The sequence below is a fragment of the Pantherophis guttatus genome, chromosome 1 (assembly GCF_059756535.1).
Source record: "Pantherophis guttatus breed Tessera chromosome 1, ASM5975653v1, whole genome shotgun sequence".
Classification (NCBI taxonomy): Eukaryota; Metazoa; Chordata; class Lepidosauria; order Squamata; family Colubridae; genus Pantherophis; species Pantherophis guttatus.
The window spans coordinates 69,132,521-69,153,692 of NC_142063.1; the positions used below are offsets into that span (position 1 = coordinate 69,132,521).

Genomic DNA, 21,172 nt, shown 5'->3' on the forward strand with positions numbered 1-21,172 from the left:
TATTTAATATGTATCTTCTTTCTTTAAAAAAGAAAAATTAGCAAGGCTGTAAACCTTTGCTTCAGGAAAAGCCACATATACTATGGAGCCCCTTTCCCTCAAATTGTTCACCATCCACCACAACCTCCCCCTTCAGGTAAATGTTTTACATGCCGTAGCTGACAATTTATAATCTGCCTGGTTAGACTCAAGTTAAGCCCTAGCAACTTATAAAACTAGGGCTGCTTTGTGTCTAATTTCGGTGGTCTACTAATATTGTTTGGAATGTAATAAAAAACACAGAATAAGCTTTCATAGAGGTTTTACACAGGGGTGGGTTTTACTACCTTTACTACCGGTTCGCAACAGGAGTGCACACATGCGCAGACGTCGTGGTGGGTGGGCGGAGCCTCCCGCCGGTTTTACTACCGAACCGGGAGCAACCCACCACTGGTTTGACACGATTTAAAGAAACCCCCACGCACATTTGTACAACACCAAATGAAGAAAAAATGGAAAAATGGTGCTGTCCGTTTTTGTGACCAATCCTCTCCACACTTTGTACTATCATTCTACTCCCTGCAATCTTCCACTCTCTTACAATACATAGATAAAGGGACTAAAATGTTGCCTTTCCATGCAGTTTTCAATTGAACATATAGTATCTTGGTATTAGAATGGGTGAAACTATTGAGTGGGTTGCAGAAAGGCGAAAAGTGACAGCGGTCGAGGAATAATTTTGGAAAGGCTGAGTTGTGATTGCTTATGAAGAAAAATAGAACTTTGGTTGTTGCTGTTGTTGTGCTGATGTTTAAGAAATGTGCAAGTCTAGAGGACAACCTGATTTAAAAGGCCCAGAACTCTGAATCTAGAAGAAAGTGTGGTAGCATCTTGATAGGGGGCATTGTGATAGGGAGAGAAAGGGATGCAATCCAGTTACTGAACCTGGTGAAACACTTGATATTGACCCTAAGGGGTCTTCCTTAAGGAAAATAGTACAATTGTAGTACCTTGTGAGAGAGAGGTTCCTAGTGCCTTACCCTCTTGAAAGATCCTGTATGCCTTCTCGTTGCCCAAAGAATCTGCCCTTACTTCTCAGCACCAAGTAGACGTTGTATTGTGCCCAGCATTGTAACCTGATATAATGATTCAGACTATTAAGATTAGCTTCCCCTAGTTGGGCGCCTTCCAAATCTGTTGGAAAGGGGTTTTGGTGATGTTGGCTGGGAAGTGGGTGAATACAATCCAAGAGATATAGGAGAGGCTGCTCTCCATAAATACAGAGAGCATGATGATGATATGAACCCTACAGCAATTATACCTCGTGGTTTATTTATTTGATTAGGTTTATATTCCACTATTCATTCAGGAGCTCAAGGCTGCTAATGTAGCATTTCATTCTCTTATTTTTCCTCACAAGATAGTTGTACGTTGGACTGAGAGAGCATGAGTTGGCCAAAGTCACCCTAAGATGGATTTAGATGTTTCTTTTCCAATACAATACCTGAACTGCTGCTCCAGGAAGTCCCCTTATAAATCATAAAACAAATGTATTGATGAGAATAGCTAGGAGTCTTATGTTGGCAGTGCTCCTCAAAAGAAAAATGTTAATACTGTACTTCTTCCCAATTTTCTTTTCACTGAAGTTATACACATATGAAGATTTTCTTCTGTGATGTTATGGTTGGTGGAAGATCTGGGTGTTTAAATGCTAATCTGCCTCTGTCATTAAAGGAGGTGTTATGCATATGTGTGCATTTCTATAGACCTATCCAAGCTTCTCTTCATCTTTGCTCTGATACTAGAAGTAACCTCTGTTGGAGGAAAAACATCTCAGAGCCTGCCTGCAATGCCTGGGATATGCTTCTGCAATCCTTTCTTATATCACTGTATATCACTGCACTGTTATTTAGCTCAAAACCTAGACTAAACCTTTTCTACAGAAGGATACAATGAGCCTCTGTCACATGTACCATTGGACTTTAGCCTGCACTGTAAGTTGTCTAGCCTCTGAAGATGTCATGTTATGTCATGGTGCTGTTGGGTATAACCAAAAAACAGGGTACCATTGGACTTTGAAAGTGTAAGATCTTCCCCTCTTAAGCAAATGTTACCAGCATGAGCTGCAAACTTGCTGAGTTGAGAGCTGAATGTCAATAATCTTTTCCTTCTAACTCTTATCATCACCCTGGTTATTCTTTCGATTTGATTGTTTGGGTTAAACCACATGAACTTGAGGAGCCCTGTACTCCTGAGTCAGAGACTTTCAGGATCTGCTTTTTCTAAACTTAGGAGATATTTTGCTTGTCATTTCTGAAACAAGTTTCATGGAAAATGACAGTCATCTGTGTCACAGCCAAGCTAAGTGGTAGGATGTGGGAACAGATATCACTCAGTATTTCTCCAGCCAAAAAATCTGCTCAGCACATATTTAAATATCATACTATAATAAAGAGTAAATCATGCCAAATGTTGAATGATTCACTTCTTTCTTTCTTTCTTTCTTTCTTTCTTTCTTTCTTTCTTTCTTTCTTTCTTTCTTTCTTCCTTTTTCTTTCTTTCTTTCTTTTCCTTCCTTCCTTCCTTCCTTCCTTCCTTCCTTCCTTCCTTCCTTCCTTCTTTCCTTCCTTCCTTCCTCTGTCCCTCCTTCTCTCTCTCATTCCTTTCTCTCTCCCCCCCTCTCTTTCCTTTTTCCTTCCTCCCTCCTGCCCTCCTTCCTGTATTCACAAATTCCCTTTTTGAAACCATAGGTTTCTCACTTCAGAGTCTCCTCTCTTTTCATTTTTTTCTGGCACATAGATGACTACATAATGGCAGGACCCAAAACATTGGATAAATGGAAAAAATGACCTCTTAGCCAAATTATATGCTGTGCACAGCATGTTCTCAGATAAGGCTTTTCAGTCTTACGAAATTGCTATCCCTATGAAGACTGGGTGTCACTCTAAATATGTGCAGGCATCTTACACAGCTGAAAATCAAGCAAAACACTGTTGCTGTGGCCTGCCTGTGCCTGAGGGGGCTGAAAAGTAGGCAGCTTGGAGGGAATCAGCTTCAAGCAGAGGCATTAAATTATGACTGTCTTTCTTGTGATGTATTTTTTTTAAATAGCTGGGAATATGTTGTCCAGCTCTGACTCAAAGGCAAGGAAATATTTTTAAAGGCAATTAGAAATAGGCAGCATTAGGGATTGTTTAAGGCTAAAATGACAACACAGAGGCAGTTTTAGTTTAATGATGATAATAGCAACCGGGATTTCTGTCATTAAGCAATGCGATCGTAAAGTGTGATGTCAGGTGACTCTGCTGCTTAGTGGTGGAAGTCCCTGGTTACCATTGTTAAACTAATCCCCACTGGTCATTAAACGAGGATCTCAGGTGCCCACAATCTCTGAGTCCCTGTTACTTTCCCCATTGACTTTGCTTGTGGGAAGCCAGCAGGGAAGGTCACAAACCATGATCACTTGAATGAGGGATGCAGCGCTCGTCAGAAATCCAAGCCAGTTGCCAAGTGCCCAGATTGCTGCTACATCACTGCAGGTTTGCTATGATGACCGAAACATCAAAGAGAAGTCGTAAGAACCACTTGCTCAGTGGATAGAATAGAATAGAATAGAATAACAGAATTGGAAGGGATCTTGGAGGTCTTCTAGTCCAACCTCCTGCTTAGGCAGGAAACCCTACACCACTTCAGACAAATGGTTATCCAACATCTTCTTAAAAACTTCCAGTGTTGGAGCATTCACAACTTCTGGAGGCAACTTGTTCCACTGATTAATTGTTCTAACTGTCAGGAAATTTCTCCTTAGTTCTTAAGTTGTTCTCTCCTTGATTAGTTTCCACTCATTGCTTCTTGTCCTGCCCTCAGCTGCTTTGGAGAATAGCTTGACTCCCTTTTCTTTGTGACAGCCCCTGAGATATTGGAACACTGCTATCATGTCACCCCTAGTCCTTCTTTTCATCAGACTAGACATACCCAGTTCCAGCAACCGTTCTTTATATGTTTTAGCCTCCAGTCCCCTAATAATCTTTGTTGCACTTCTCTGCACTCTTTCTAGAGTCTCAATGCCTTTTTTACATCGTGGCGACGAAAAAATGGTTGTTGTTGTAAGCTTGAATGATCACTGAATGAATGGCCATTACCCAAGGACCATATGTATAAAATAGTGATAATAATAACCAACCTTCAAAAGATTTTTCCAGTAATACTCAAAATATTTTTTAAAAAAAACAACAATTACGGCAGTTAATTTGAAGCAGATGCCTTTAGAGTGTCAAGAAATAAAACTGCATGCAGTTTTTGAAGTTAAAGATCTCTGATTAAACCTTAAAAATGGTGTGCCTTGAAGTTATTTTTTTTTTGATGTCCGCAGTGCATAAAACCAGCTTTTTCTGCCTATTACTTAATAGTTATTATTTTATATCAAAGCAAATAAACCCTTCTCTTTTGGAAAAGGAAGTGTTGGTCAATGTGTAAACACATTGTACTGAATTTTACTTTAGAGTATGGTGGATGTGGGACAAAATAAGAGGGTTTGTAAAGTGTATTACCTTGAATACTTCAGGGAAATGTGGCATATTTATCTAAAAATGAAAAGCATAATTTACTACCTCCGCACAATGGCTGTGTCTTAAAACAATACATGACTCAAAATATTATTCCACTGCACTGTCTCAGTCTTCCTAGTGCTGGGAAATTTTGGTTTGCATTGATTTCCCTGGCATTTGAAAAAGGGTACAATAAATATTACGTGCTCTTTTCATAATGTCACATTTATTTTCTTATTTATTACAATATTTGTGGATTACCCCTATCAATTAAGACTCTAGGTAATAACTGCATTTTTCCAAGATTAAAATATGACCAAGTAACATAATTCAGTTTGTTTTTCTAAGACAGGAGGAAACACAATGCACAACAAGTGACCCACTAAACTTGAAGCTTACTAGCCAATAATTGCTGGCAAGCCCAGAGTCTAAAATTCTCTCTCCTTTTGCAGTTCCAGACAGACAATAACAGCTTAAGGCATTTTATTTCAGCTTGTTAAGGATGAGAATCAGAGTGGGATAACTGGATTTGGGGAATGGATTTAAGAAAAATCTTTACACTTGGTGTGATGTGCAATTATGATATTGCTTTCACATTGCCTATATATCCAAAGTAGTTGTGAGTAGACTGAGTAGACCAAAGTAGACTGAGATTCTCAGTCATTCAGCTCTGAAGATGAAAAAGCTTCTTGGATGAGAACCGAAACACTTTCAAAGAAAAACCAGAAAATCCAGTTGCCTCTTGAAAAAAGCACCTTTTGGGACATCCAAAGTACCGGTAGTTCCTAATCTTTTATCAGCATTATTCCTCTTCTGAGATACAGATCTTGTCTGAAGTCTGTTGATTGGATGGACAAAAGATCTTTAAAAACAAGTATTGACTTTTTTCAATTCTGAATTGTGGTACAGAGATTGCATTTAATTTTGTTATGATTACTTTTTTTCAATTAGTTCCTTGTTCTCTTCCTTCTGTGATTCCATCCCTCCCAAATAAATCAGAGGCAATAGAAGCCCTTTCATTCATGGAAGAATGCAGGAATTGGAATAACATTTTACTCTGCACTCAAGGAAAGCATCACACACTGCCAGTGTTCCAATCTGGACTATAGCAAAGAGAAAGAATGGCCTATGACCAATTCCAAATAAAATGGATCTATTGACAGCAAACTGGAGTAGAATACTTTTGCTTCTGCTTCATTTGAATGGGAAAAGGAAGTTTACTTACAAAGCAGGAGAAGTGATGGTTGAATAAAACAAACCATTGTTTCCTAATGTAGCTTTGCTGCTCAATGTTACTCAATGAATAACAGTGTTATTTGGGGATTAGAACTTCATGGAAGGGTCTTCCCATAACATCTGCTCATTTACTGAGCTTGTTCTGGGTAGTTTAATAAGGTGATTTTAAACCTCTTCTTTAAAATAATTGCTTAACATATATGCTTTATTTAAAATGATTTGGGATTGCCTGTCTGCCTATTCCTTAATGTAAGAAAGTGGTTGGCATCTCTCAAGAAATGGTCTCATTGAACAGTGGCTATTATATTGCTGGAGAGAAAGCTACATAAATGATGTTCAATTTGGAAGAAATGAAAACAGTGAGTGAGTTGTGTACACTCGCATATGTGTGTTTGGTAAAAGATATTCCATCCTAAAGCAAGCCACATGTACCAGCAAAGTATATACTTGTTACGAGCCAATGACTTTGGCTCAGTAGATCGTCTCTTCTGATTGACAACATTTTTCTAAGGTTCTGAGAAATTATTTGAAATGTATATTAGAGAGACTATGTTAAAATTCCACTGTTGGAATTAGTATCTCAACCCATAAATCCCAATTCATAAAACAATAGCAGGGTTTGAGTAAGGTATTCCATTTATACATGGACAATTATGAATTAAGGCTAGCTATAGGATTCTCAAGGACTGAGTAAACTTCAGGGGAGGAGGAGAGTTTGAGAAACAGAGATTAAAGATGTGCTCAACTCTAATATTTCTAGAAAAACTCTTTGAAGGGTTATTTTATAGCTTCTGAAATACTGGATTCCTTTAAATACCTATTAAGTATTTCTCTAATCTACTTTGGATAAATATTGACATTGTGGAAGTCAGAGGGTGGGTGGGGGGTAACTCCAATCTTTCTGAGTTTACCAGGCCAAAAATATAGGTTTCTTTGGTTTGGGCTTAGTCTATTTTGTGAGCCATGATGGCTTATAAGGTTTGTGATATGTAAAGAGAGCCATGTGACTTAGTCATCAAGTCTTAATTAAAATAGTTAATGAATGGCACATTCTGTGTAATAGGCATTAGTGAAATATTTCAGAATATGAATGTTAACATTTTAAAAAAATAATCATCTATATACCCTTAGACTTCAAGAGAAGCAACAGTTGCAATGCATCGTTGCCATGCTTAAGTTTTTCCAGATATTTAGAATACACAAAGGTGTTAAATTGCCTAAGAAAGTTAGAAGTATCTTGCCTCAGCAAGCAATTGCCTCTCGTCTTCTTTTGCTTACCTGAGCAGAATTCGGTATCCTGGGGAGGTATCCTGTGTCTAGTGTGTACAGATATGTTAATAGGTGAAAAAAGGTTGTGTAAGAATTAAGGAAAGGTGAGTTTTGGGCAAAACCTGAATGTCATGTGCACCTGATACCAAAGGCGGCTCCTACGAATATTTTATATCTTGATTTTTTAAAAAGAGTAATAAGAAATTTCATCTGTAATGAAAGAATTTTGTTGTTTTATTTTCTTCTAATCAGTTTGACAGGGATAGCTGTCCAATATGGGTTAGTTGTTTGCAAAGACACTGGATGGTTTCAAATATTTATGCTTATGAACATCAGTACAATGGGGAGAAAAATGTTGTTATTGATTCTAGAATAAAAACTTAGTTTTCCTAACACTGGCTATCTTGTCCCTGTATTGATCATGAAACCATTGCTCCCGTCCTTTGCTGTGCATAGATTTTGCATCATTCAGAAAATCATATATAATTGCAATTTCTTGCTGAAGAACAAAACAAGACTCATGGGTGAAAAAAAGAGAGCATAACTTGACCTACAGCTGAAAACCTCAACTTTTATAATATATCTCTGTGTACAAAGCAAATGATTTGGTTCAAACAATGGTCATCACCATGTCTTATCAAGATCTTCTGAATTACGTTACTTGCCTTCCAAAGTATTCATTATTCCCTCTATTTTTGTGTCATCTGCAGATTTAATAATCATATTTTCTAATTCCTCATCCAAATCATTTATTCAATACTGAACATCACAGGCCTAGCGTTTCAGTATGCTACTTGATAGTTTCTTCCAGACTCATGTGGAACTGTATATTTTCTGAGTGCTATTGTTCAATTAATTGTCTCTATATCTGATGGCGATATAATGCAGACTATATTTTGCCATCTTTTCTATTAGAATCTCAAGGGACAGTTAATCAAATGCATCATTGATTAACTACCACATACTTTTCATGATTTAAACTGGCCAGTTTATCAGAAAAAGGAGACCAGATCGATATATATGATTTACTTTCAATAAAGTCATGCTGGCTCCTGTGAAGCAGTGCATTCTTTACTAAATGCTCACCAACTGACTGCTCAATTATCTGTTATAGGAGTGTGGTGGCTCATGAGGTTAGAACGCTGGGCTGATGATTGGCAGGCTCATGTTTGAGACCTGCTGCTGGTGCGGGGTGGCATGAGCTCCTGTCAAAAGTTCCAGCTCTTGCTGATGCAGCAGTTCGAATGTGGGTGACTGCAAGTAGATAAATGGGTACCACTTTGGTGGGCTACTTCAGGGAATGCCAAAAGAGCCCCCAACTGGGCATCCCGTAGGCCAGTGATGACAAACCTTTTAGACACCGAGTGCCCAAACTGTGCACGTGCGCATGGCCAAACTGAAACATGCACGGACATGTGCAAACATGCACATGCACGGACATGTGCAAACATGCACATGCGCAGCAGAGACCCAAAGACCAGATGGCTGGTGGGAGGCGGGGCATCCCAATACCAGCAAGAGGAAAGATCTTTTTCTTTCATGAGCTTCTGTTTCACTGTTTGCAGGGAAACAGAAGGTCATGAAAGAAACGCCATGGAGCTCTGACCTGGGGTGATGGCGCATGTGCCAGCAGAGAGGACTCTGCGTGCCACCTCTGACACACATGCCATAGGTTCTCCATCATGGCCCTAGGCAATGGTGATGTCACTGACAAATCCTTTTAAGACGGAAGCACTTCGGAGCTTTCAACTTGGAAATATTAATTACCTGTTCCATTTTTCTGATACTAATATCCAGCTGACTGCTCTGTAATTTCTCTGGTCTTCTTTTTCCTCCTTTTTGAAGCTAGGAACTGCATTTCCCTTCTCCAGTCCTCCAGCAATGTGTGTGTCCTTCATGATTTCTCAGAGAGCACAGAAATGTGCTCCAAGAAGACACTCCAAGTTTCTTCAAGACTTTCATATATAACTGATCTGGTCCTGGAGACTTAAACATATTAATGGTAGCCTCTTTACTTACCTTGTATTGCCTCTCCCACCTTTTGTTGTTCTACTTAGCTGAACACAATTACATTTTGGGGAGAAAATAGAAGTAAAGGTAGGAGCTGAGGATTTCTCCCCTTCCCATATCACTTTTATTATCCAACCATATATTCCTACAGCATTCCCACTCCCCTTTCCCCCTTTTATTAGTGACATTGCCAGAGGATTTGCAAACACTTTCACTGCTTGAAGTACAGCCCATCTTTTTGCCAAAAGTTCTTTATCTTAAAAACCTGGCTCTTAGAAAAAAAAGATTGTAAATTTTGTGCACAGTGGCATGGTGATCTGCTTTACGACCATCAGTACTTACAGTCAAAATTGATGATTCAATTACAGTCATTAGCAGAGGACTACCTGTACTGTTCTGGAGTCTAGACGCATCATCAACAGTGATATCCTGGAATTTATACAGAAGCTCCAGGGTATAAGATCTCTTCTTGCAGACATGGGCCTTAGAGTAACATTCCTTGAGTTTTCCATTCTCTCTGCGTGACTTTTTTCTAATTTCTTTGAACCTTCTTAGTCCTGTTATCCTTCCATAAGTGTTCACTATGTTAGATTCAAGGGTTTCCCATCATTCTTAATAAGCTGGGAATGTCCATTGCTGACAATAAAGGATTTGTGCGTTTCATTCTTATTTTGTGGCATCCCCAGTTATTTCCTGCTCACTTCCTTTCCATTATCATTCATCTAACAAATAGAGCTTGTTTCACTGAGTTCATTGAGGAAGTGCCATTCAGCCGTGTGCCATGAAGCCCTGTATCTTCTCAAGTGTTTTTAAATGCCAGCTATTTATTGTGTTTACTGGCACACTGGCAGTAACCAAAGGGCTGAGTATCAGGAAATGTGCAAGTGAAGAAAATGTAATCCACTGGTACAATTTATGCATACCAAGTAACTTTTTTTTTTAATAGACTGTTTGATCTTACTAATATATCTATAAATCACTGCAGCTTGAAGTTGTACCATGCTTTATTCTATAATGGTGAGTGGAGGAAGGCAGAGTATATGCCTTCTTCCTCCTCTCTTATCCATCTCTTGCATTGAAGGAAACAAACCTGCATATTAGGGGTGAAATCCACTTACCTTTGCTACTGGTTCACAAATGGGAGAGCGTGCGCCACCAGTGATGGGTTTCAAATTTTTTTATTACCGGTTCTGTGGGTGTGGCTTGGTGGACGTGGCATGGCTTGGTGGGCGTGGCATGGCTTGGTGGGCGTGGCAGGGGAATGTAAAACCTCCATTCCCACCCCACTCCATCCAGGGGAAGGTTACTGCAAAATACTCATTTCCTCCTGATCAGCTGGGACTCGGGAGGCAGAGAATAGATGGGGGCGGGGCCAGACAGAGGTGGTATTTACCAGTTCTTTGAACTACTCAAAATTTCCGCTACCGGTTCTCCAGAACTGGTCAGAACCTGCTGAAACCCACCTCTGGTGCGCCACCTCTGCACATGCACAGGACCTTCTGCACATGCACAGAACGTCAAAAATGGGATGTGATGACGTCTGGGCAGGTGGGTGGAGCCTCCCGCCACCAGCTCTACAGGTTCACCCGAGCTGGATAGAATCGGCTGCATTTCACCACTGCTGCATATGCTATGTATGTTGGACATTAAGTAATGTATTGAGGATTGCCATACCTTACCTAAGTTGGAATTAGGGTTAGGTTTCATTCAAAGCTTTTGCAAACTTAAGAAGAGGGTTGCAGATTTGTCTGCCTTTGTGTCTGCCTTCCTGTCTACTTATCTACCTATTGATTTTGAGGCCACCCAATTCCAAAAACATTATTGTTCCAACAAGCTGGGCTGGCCTAAACATGAATTTTAGTGGTTGTCTTAGTTTTTTTTAAATAATATCGGGCCCAAATTATTTAATATATTTTAAATTGTTTTTAAATTTTATGTATATGTGTGTTTTATTGCTGGCTGTGCACCGCCCTGAGTCCCTCGGGAGAAGGGCGGTATAAAAATTTAAATAAATAAATAAATAAATAATAGATAGATAGATAGATAGATAGATGATAGATAGATAGATAGATAGATAGATAGATAGATAGATAGATAGATAGATAGATAGATAGATAGACAGACTCCAGGCAGTTCAAGTTTTTAAAAGAGCATATTATTTAAAGAAACATGACTGCCCAGATAAAGTCAAATAAATAACATGCATGAAAAATAGTTCTTCACAAATCTCCTAACCTCAGGCATGGGAATGGAGCCAGATATAATTATGTCCACAGGATTCTGTTCCAGAGGATAGGGCCATGACAGAATAGGTATGCATGGTTTTCAAGGTCAGTCGCATGCAGGGTCCCTTTTACTGATTGAAATAGTCCAGTCATGAGGTCACTAGGGCATGAGTAACCATTTGAAGGGCCCTACAGTTGAGGAAAGGACACAACTGGCATACATCATGGACCCATGCAAAGGCCCTCCTGGCCACAACTACCATCTGCTGTTTGAATAGTAGCTGTGACTGTAGGACTGGGGTGGGCAACTGTGGCCCTTTTACAACCTGTGGACTTCAACTCCCAGAATTCCTGAGACAGCCAAGGTGGCTCAGGAATTCTGAGAATTGAAGTCCACAGGTTGTAAAAGGGCCATAGTTGCCCACCCCTGGTCTAGGACATTTCCCAAATTGCACACTTATCTTGAATTAGGAAATGCAACATCACATTTTGGAGATGTGCGTGATAGATCTGTGATGGTTGATACCCTGTTTCAGAAGAAAAGAGAGTCCTAGGCAAGATCAACTAGCCTTTTATTCTTGCGAGACTTCTCAGATAACATCTGTTCTGAACAACTCTTTCATCAACGAAGTATTTTGGGAAAAAAAATAAGAATATGGCAGCTTGTTATATATTTGTCTGTCGTTCTTTGTTGGAAATCTAGTCAGGAAAAAGGATCTCAATCTATAAAGCAGAAGAAACTATTATTATATGGTCTACTTACTCTTGCCTTTGCTAGGTCAGTTTCTCTCAGTCTAACTGTTCCTGCTTTGCTACAAGATTCTAGTGAAAAGATTCACAGAAAAACAAATAGTTTTGGTAGGGCCAAGGTCAATAAAATAGTGCTTAAGGCAAGGAAACTGTCAAACCAAGCTAAATAAATCGAGCTAGTGAGGGAGGATTGAACTGGAATAGAATGAATGCCTGTAAAACCACAGGTTTGGGGGAAATCAATGAGAAGGGGAAAAGAAATCTGTCACGAAGATAAGGCTGGAAGGAAGCAGTTTATTAGAATTGTTGTGGTGGATGAGTCAGATTCAGTGTAATTGTGATTTTGACGTCCGATTCCTTTGCTTAAAGCTAAATTTAGCTTTAAAATGGAAATGCAACCTTTTTGAGTTCTACTTATTTTAACTATATGTGATTTGAAAGAGTTTATTGCCCTGTTCTTAGCCTTTCCTGAGCTTTCATATAGAAACTATTGAAAGGCTTAGAAGCCTCTTGTGACTGTTATTCAATATAAAAAGGTTGTATACAGATAAGCATCAATGAGCCCATAATAGAAGCTAGATTGTGACATTGCCAGTAGGCATCTTAAAGAGAACCTCTTTCACTAGCTTATAGCAAAATTGTATTTTTACAATTCTGATTATCCTTTGGTGTGTCAGACTCAGATCTGTGCTCCCTTTCTAGAAGTATATTTTATAAACATAAAGAATGTTTAAAACCTAGGGAAAGACAAGAAAATGCTGCACAAATAACTGTGGGCAGACAAAAACAGATTGATTTTGTCAATCAACAGATTGATTGATTAATGTATCTTCACATGATGGTGCCTGTCACTTCAGAATAAATGAATATTTTACCTGGATGCTAGATACCCAGTTCTTGCATGAGAATGCAGACATTTCATATGGCCTTTCCTGTTAGTGCACGAAAGCTCATGTGGGAAGACTGAAACTTCGCCGTTTCATAATTTGGATGTTTTCATTTTAACTCTATATTTATTTTTATTTGGTGGGTTTGCTTGTTGGTGCAGGTGCCACGGTCCAGACTCCTAATACTCAGCTGAGAGTCAGTTATGATATTTTGAGTGTCCACAACTGCCTTTGTTTCTGTATTACCCTATATCAATATTTTTCAAACCTGACATAATGTATGGACTTCAAATCCCAGAATTGCTGGCTAGGGAATTCTGGGAGTTGAAGTCCATACGTCCTAAACTGACAAGTTTGAAAAGCACTGTTCTACATAGCAATAGCACTGAGACTTATATACCGCTTCATAGTGTTTTACAGCCCTCTCTAAGCAGTTTACAGAGTCAGCATATTGCCCCCGACAATCTGGGTCCACATTTTACCAACCTTGGAAGGATGGAAGTCTAAATCATGTTGCTGTAATGGATATGGTAGAATATTTTTGACAGAAAATAGCCTGATTTCCCTTAGCAGAATAGTTTTAGAAAAAGCTGTATATCTAGTCATGTATTCCTTTGTAATATATTGGAGGAACTTTCAAACCAGATCAAAGATAGCTGCTGCTCCTTGCAAGTTTTCATTGTTAGACTGCACTTCTGCTTTTCTGAAAGAAATATGGACAATACTGGAGTGAAAATGCAATTGTTCAGAAAGTTTCCGTACAAGCTTTTTCCCCCCCAGAGTGTATGTTGTGTAAGTCTTAAAAAAAAAACTAACTTCATGGAAAGCTAATAATTGTCTGCAAACACATTACCTACACTAATTAAGTATGACTATAGATTGCAAGGATATTGTGGGTGTAACTCTGCAGTGCTGTCACGAACAATTTTAATAAAATACATTTTCATTTAAAATGTGACTGAGACTTGACAGTAGTTTTTATAATAGATTTAGTTTTTCTGATACAACAATGTGGGCCACAGTTTTGGTGGAAAACCTCCTTGCTGACCCTCATCTTCTTGCTCTTATGCAGGGGAAGCACAGGGCAACTTTAGAAATTTTACCTACTCAAAAGATCATGCCTCATTGTATTATTTCAGAATGCATGAAGATACTATTCAAGATTAATGTGGGCGAGCTAACTTCCAGTGATTTAGAAAGCTACTACAATTATTGATGACTGCCAACATTTAAACCTGTTTCATGCTGCCCATTAGTGACTTTTGAGCCATGAATTTCCTGGTTACAGGATAATATTGGCAGATTATCACTCCTATTAACTCATAGTTACATAGAGTAAGACTTCCATCCCACCAAACACCCCGTATTTAAAATCCTGTCAGAAGAGTTATTTTCTTAAGGATTCAGAGGTGACCTTTCAGTTTTTGCAGAAGAAGGAAATACAATATTCAATAACCCAAATTGCAGGCTCTATGCATGTTTTTTTTTCAACTTTTGCAATTCTTGTTCTGTAGGTGTGTTGTTGTGCTGTTTAACCCCAGGAAAAACAAGCAGCATCATATTCTAAACAGCTCCAGGTAAGTGAAAACACCGAGTTCTCAATGATTGACTTGAAGTAAATGTTGAGGATTTATCAATAATCTTCCCAATTAAGAACTGTGTCTCAGTTTTACAATCTTCTCTCTCTCTCTCTCTCTCTCTCTCTCTCTCTCTCTCTCTCTCTCTCTCTCACACACACACACACACACACACACACACACACACACACACACACACAGGGAAGCAATGCGTACAAAGAACAAACAAGTTTATAGGAACAGTTTGAATTGGGATCACATTTCTTTTCTACTCTTTGGAAATTTATTATGGAAGTGGAATGCTGAATTTATGTTGAACTCCTAAGTATATCTTACATTGTGAATGCCAGAAATCAAGTCATGGTGATGATAATTGTGTGGAACAAAATTGTGGTTAAACAGCTGATTTTTTAAAATTTAAAATAATGTGAGATTATTCTGCAGTTCAGGTGCTTAAAGCATTTACAGAGTGGGCTGTTGCGCATTGAAGTTTTGTGTTTTTTCTTTTTATGAAATGCTGTGAAGGCCTGAGCTGTTGAAGCCTTTTTTCCATAAATGACTCCTGCTCGGATCTAACATCTGAATAAATCTCTGTTGAAAAAGCATGCTAAAGCAACCATTGACACAGATGTCCATTTTGTTCTGCTTTCCTGTGTTTTCTCCCATGCTGCCTAGAGTCATTCTGAAGTTGAGCAGTTTAGAAATTCAATGAATGAATAAATAAATAGTCTGACATTCAAAAGCTTTAACAGACAAATATTTATACAACAGGCTATGTTGATTCCACACCTAGGCAAATAAGGATGTAGTGTTTGGCTCTTGTAAAATTGTACAGCAACATCACTGAAACCTTATCGTTACTTAATTTTGTTGAGTTGAAAATGCCAATATTGTATTGATTTTGTAGCATTTCACAGTAGGATTTCTTCTTTTGTACAGGAAGACTATTACGGCCCTTGCTTTTTCTCCTGATGGAAAATACCTGGTTACTGGAGAGGTAAGTTAGGGTCACATGGCTCTCATGTGCCAGAAATTCAAGCATGCCTTCATATTTCAATAGTAAAGTAAGGCAGGAATGACTTAAAAGCCTTACTCATGACCTGGAGAGAGAGCCATGCTACAACAAAAAAAATAGCTCCTTGCTTTGGGTGGCAGGAAGAAAGGGTCTGGGATCCAGGTGTAAGCTTGCTGTTTTACTACTGGTTCTGTGGACATGGCTTGGTGTGGCTTGGTGAGCGTCGCAGGGGAAGGATACTGCAAAATCCCCATTCCCTCCCCACTCCTGGGGGAAGGATATTGCAAAACCTCCATTCCCACCCCACTCTGGGGCCAGCCAGAGGTGGTATTTGCCGGTTCTCTGAACTACTCAAAATTTCCACTACCGGTTCTCCAAACTGCTCAAATTTTCCACTACCGGTTCTCCAGAACCTGTCAGAACCTGTTGGATTTCACCCCTGGGTCACATTCTGTTGATAATTCATGGCATCTCCAATGCAAGGCTTGTGAACAAAGGTAAAAAACACTTTCATAAAGAAGACTTAGTCTCAGTGGAAAGCAAGACGAGTTGCTCAAGTTGCAAATACATAATTACTAAAATATTTGAAGAACGTCTTGTTTTATTAAATAGAAAGAAAATTCTTAATTTGTGGATACATTGATTTAAGTGGTTGGAGAAGTAGAAAGGAAACTAGTTGCTCATTTGGGATTGTTTTGCAATTAGAATTGTTGGAGGGGCGGAGAACATTTAGACTAGGGAAGCCAGAGAGATGGATCTGTAAGGTGAAAACCATTTGATGGTGGTGTGCCTTCAGTTTTAGCAAAACTTCATATTTGATATAGAAGAGTTAAATGAACTGCAAATCAGTTTTGTCTTGCACTCCCATGTGCTCTGAAGCACCTCTTCCAGATCGAATCCTAATATGTTAATTCATTGTAGAAAATGAAAGGACGATGTTGATTTTTGCTTCGGATGGGGTACAAAGAAGCCAATGGGTATAGTCTCATTTATACTTTTGATGAGGGAAGGTCTTTGTGGGAAAAAAAATTGAATATAGTAACAAAGATGCTGATGCTTGTAGATTTGGCAGCACTGGGTTTAGTTGCTGGCAACAAAAGTTTTCATTTTTTTAAAAAAATGTACGAAGTTGAAAAAGCCAGTATCCCGTTTCTGATGTAGATCAGATATACGTACAATACTACCACTGTGTGTGTTATGAAGAGTGAATTGGTGCTTGCTTGAAGCCCACAAAAATGTTGACAGCCTCTTGTTGCCCATGTTGGATGGCTGCCATGTGTGTCCAAAGAAGCTGATTTACTAATGGACTGTGTACACAATCCCTTCATTATCTTGAATGTTTTGGACTGCAGTTATTGAATTCAAGGGGTGATTCACCCCACTCCCACCAAGTCAAGCAATGAACTGTAGAATGCGAATGCTAGTCACATGACCTGCAAGCTTGTAAGTGGGTCAACATAAGAATGATTGTGCGGGATTTAAAATGTTAGATTTGAGAATGGGCAGCAATGTATCCCTGATCGCTTAAGAACAAGGTGGGAGCTTCTCTTATTCCATGAAAATCTGATGCTCAGAACATTTTGCCACAGGATATAAGACCCTAAGTTGGAAAGGCCCTTTGAGGTCAGCCTCTGCTTAAAGCAGGATTTACAAAGTTGGATGCAATAACAGTATCTTTGACAGATGGCTGTTCAGCCTCTAGCCTCTCATGACTTCTGAAGCAACAGACTGCTCATCTTCTTTTGGAGTTTTGAAGCCCTCTCTGTACTGAACATTATCCAAACTTTAAATCAGTGGAACTAACTGTTAGCTCTGTTTGACTATGTCTCATAAACACTGCAATAACTGCAATCCATTATCCTTTTTTTAAAAAAAAAGTTATGCTTAGTGGCAATATAGTAAACAACTGTAGAAGGCTGGAATGGTTCACTCTGTAGGGAAGAGGAATTCCTGCAACTTTAAATGGCAAGGGATTGGATAAATGTTAACACCGACATTTCATGATTGGGCTCTTCACATGGTGTTGGTTGTAGAATCCAGTGCCTCCATCGCTTCCTCCTCTTCCTTAAACTAAGGACAGTTATTCTCTCCTTTCCACTCTCATGCAGTGCTTGCCTATAACAGGGGTGTCAAACTCAATTTCATTGAGGGCTGCATCAGGGTTGTGTTTGACTTTGGGGGGCTGGGGTGGGTGTGGCCAGCTCAACGTCACTCCTGTCGGGGGTGCCTCTGGTGGCCTGAATGCTCTGCCAGCAAAAACAGGCTTTCAAGCTTTGTTTTCGGCTGACATGGCCTCCTGCAACCCTCTGCCAGTGAAAATGGAGCTCAGGAGGGCCACCGAGCTCCGTTTTCACTGGCAGAGGGTTGTAGGAGGCCATGGCAGCCAAAAACTGAGCTCGAGAACCCATTTTTGCTGGCAGAAGCGCTGTGGGCCAGTCCTTTGCTGTTTCCAGGGCACTCCTGTGGGCCAGATCTAAGTACCCCATGGGCTGGATCCGGCCCCCAGACCTTGAGTTTGACACCCTTGACCTATAATGTTGACTTTGCTTCTGCTATTAATTAATTCTTCAGGATAGTTTTGTAGTGTGAGATATGGTTTTTTCTTTTCTTATTGCACCCTGTTAGATAAGTATTCATCTTTCTCCAGCTTATTCTTATCTATCTACAGTATGTTCCTTAAATATATGTCCCACCTCAGACTAAAAATGTGAATGTTATAAACTATCAATTACAAGAATCTTTAAAGATGACTTTAGAGATTGTGGGAGAACAGAACAAAACACTTTATTGGACAAGTATGATTTGACACACAAGAAATTTGTCTCTGGTACAGAAGTTCTCAGTATACATGCAAAGAACAGAATCATCATCATCATCATCATCATCACAATAAGAGGGGGGGGAGTAAAGAAGATAATAAGATATAAATGATAATATTATACCCATACTACATGGCTAAATATACATACATATGAGACAGCAGTGTGAGAATTAGATGTTCAGCAGATTGATGATGCACGAGAAAAAACTGTCTCTGTGTCTACTTGTTTTGGCATGTAATACTCTGTGGTGTCCTCCCAAGGGGAGGAGTTGAAACAGATTATGTCCAGGATGTGAGGGGTCTGTAGAAATCTTCTCAGCCCTCCTTCTGACCCACTCAATATACAATATTTTAGTTATATTACCCACATTTTGCATATGACCTTGAGATCCACATCAGTTAACATACCAGTAAAATATATATATTTTATTGAACACAGCCAAGCTCCCACCCAATCAGTTCACACCCCCACTGGCAGTTAAAAGGAAGAAACAGCTGCGATCACACATTGCTCCTAGAAGCACGAAGCCGAAAACACCAGCCTGAAGATGACAAATGATACTTCGTCGAAACGTCACCAAGACACTTCCAATTTTATGCGGGAGAAAACCCAAATAACCAAATATATATATATATGTAGGTCTTTGGTTATTCGGGTCTTCTCCCACGTAAAATTGGAAGTGTCTTGGCGACGTTTCGACGAAGTCTTGCTCCTGGAAGCACGAAGCCGAGAACACCAGCCTGAAGATGACGAATGAGACTTCGTCGAAACGTCGCCAAGACACTTCCAATTTTACGTGGGAGAAGACCCGAATAACCAAAGACCTACATACAAACACCCGCGAAAACTTTCAAATAGAGATTTTATTTTTTAGGTGGTGTCCATTTTTATTTATAAATTTATTTCTGTTGAGCTTACCCACTTCTTCAATTAGAGCTGACTTCGACCGGGTGTTGTAAATTGGGTTAAAAACATGCATCATACATTTCAGTAAAATAGCAGCAGGGATGATTTATATAAAAATAATATATGGCAGAATTCAGCTCTGGGGATCTAATCCTTTTAACAACCACTGAGCAAAAGTCAACATCTGTTACTAGAAATGACAAATACCACTCCAGACTATGAGACCTGATGAAAGAGCCATGATTTGATGGATTTTGTGAAAGCCAGGAGCTATTTGGATATCTGGCAGAATATTATTTTACAGATGGTAAACAACTACTGAGAAAAATTGCCTCTGTGATGGCAGTGAAGATAGCAGACTACGAGTGAAAAGACAGAGCAAGCCCTTTTGGGCGACCTTCAAGTCAGTGTTGACTCTTTGAGACTGTTCGATGAGTCCCTGCAGTCTGCTTGGTAGAATTTCAGAAGTAGTTTTCCATTGCCTGGCTCCTAGGGCTAAGAGAGAATGATTGGCCTAAGGTCACCCAGCTGGATTTGTGCATAATCCAGAACTAGAACTCAGGGTTTCCCAGTTTCTAGCTGGTGCTTTAACTGTTATGTTACACTGGCTCTCAAGCCCATTCTGGTGGGTTTTATTAATGAGGCAGATATCCAAAGAGAAAGTGGTCCTGCATGTTAGATCACACAGGGCATTAAAGACAATCAACACCTTAAGCTAACCTGGAAGTTCATTGGCAGCCTTCTTTTTCTCTCCCGCTTCCACATTTTTATTCCCACAGGTTGTGACGGCCACCTGTTACAGCCTTTTATGTCTCCTTTCATCTCCCCTTAACCATTACCTGTTTATTACTCTGAATGCATGGAAAGATAGGGTTATGTGTGCCTTGAACGTCTAGATTTTGTATGGACAGAATTTTAAAGAAAAAAATCCGAAATTCTGGAAGTCACAAATATTCTGACTGTTCAGTTGTTCTTTGCTGAACATACAGGCATTAATATTCCTTTTTGTTGCTGTTGTGCGGCTTAATTCTTATGTCACCGAAGGAGATGTGGAAAAGTATGTCAGTTGGGTATTAGTGTAGGACTTTAGTATTTTAGTATATCTTTAGAAACAAAGTTAGTTTTTTGATTAGCCCATAGGCCATATCAAAATTAGAAATAAAGTTAAATATTTGGATTAGCCTTTTACGACCAACTCAGAAGATGGTTGGCCAGTGGCACTTTTCAGCAGCATAGACAAGGTTAAGTAAGTGGTGCGATATGGAAGACATTTCAAATTTATATCAGACAAAAAGAATTATGCTGCTGAAAAATGAGAATAGGTTGCAGTGAATTGCAGAAGCTAGAGTATAGTGCCAGGTATGCAGTGTTAGAATTCTGAAGAAACAGGAATTTTGTTGTGTCTACGCACTTGAGATTGGCCTCTGCACATTTTCAAGAAGCTTACTTAAATCTAGAAAACATCCTAGAATTATTTGCTACTAAATGACATTTCCCTAACAAAAAAGCCATTTTAACAGGCTTTGATAAAAAAGCTAATAAATTAGTGTATTTGTACACTAATTTATATTCTTCTTTGTTATGACTCCCTGGTCCTTTCCATATTAATACTAGTTTCTCCATTTTCGCCTTAATAGGGAACCCATAATGTCAAACAATCATTATTCTGACCATAGATAAAAAATCAACTTCCTCCTGATTCCACAGAAAAGGGCAATAATCCAATCCACATCCACATCATAATAACCTAATCCAATCCACATCATAATTTTTTTTGTTGCATGTCGTCATCATCATCATCATCATCATCATCATCATTTTAGCCATTGTCTACCTACTGCAGGATGAAGGCCCCTTCTGCATGTTTTCAACCAATACAGTCCTGAACTTTCCTTTTTTAATTGGTCCGCAATACTTGCTGATGTCATCGATCCATCTTATTTTAGGTC

At 39.2% G+C, this 21,172-nt stretch overlaps 1 protein-coding gene across 4 annotated transcripts in view; it reads left to right on the plus strand.

Annotated features, from left to right (window-relative positions):
- The window catches only part of MAPKBP1 (mitogen-activated protein kinase binding protein 1), a 131,238-nt gene that overhangs the window by 53,676 nt on the left and 56,390 nt on the right, over positions 1-21,172 (plus strand). For all 4 annotated transcript variants that reach the window (XM_034417791.3, XM_034417794.3, XM_034417793.3 and 1 more), the window contains exons 4-5: positions 14,418-14,480; positions 15,420-15,477. In XM_034417791.3, coding sequence (XP_034273682.2) covers positions 14,418-14,480; positions 15,420-15,477 — 121 coding nt within the window. The remainder of the gene's footprint in view (positions 1-14,417; positions 14,481-15,419; positions 15,478-21,172) is intronic.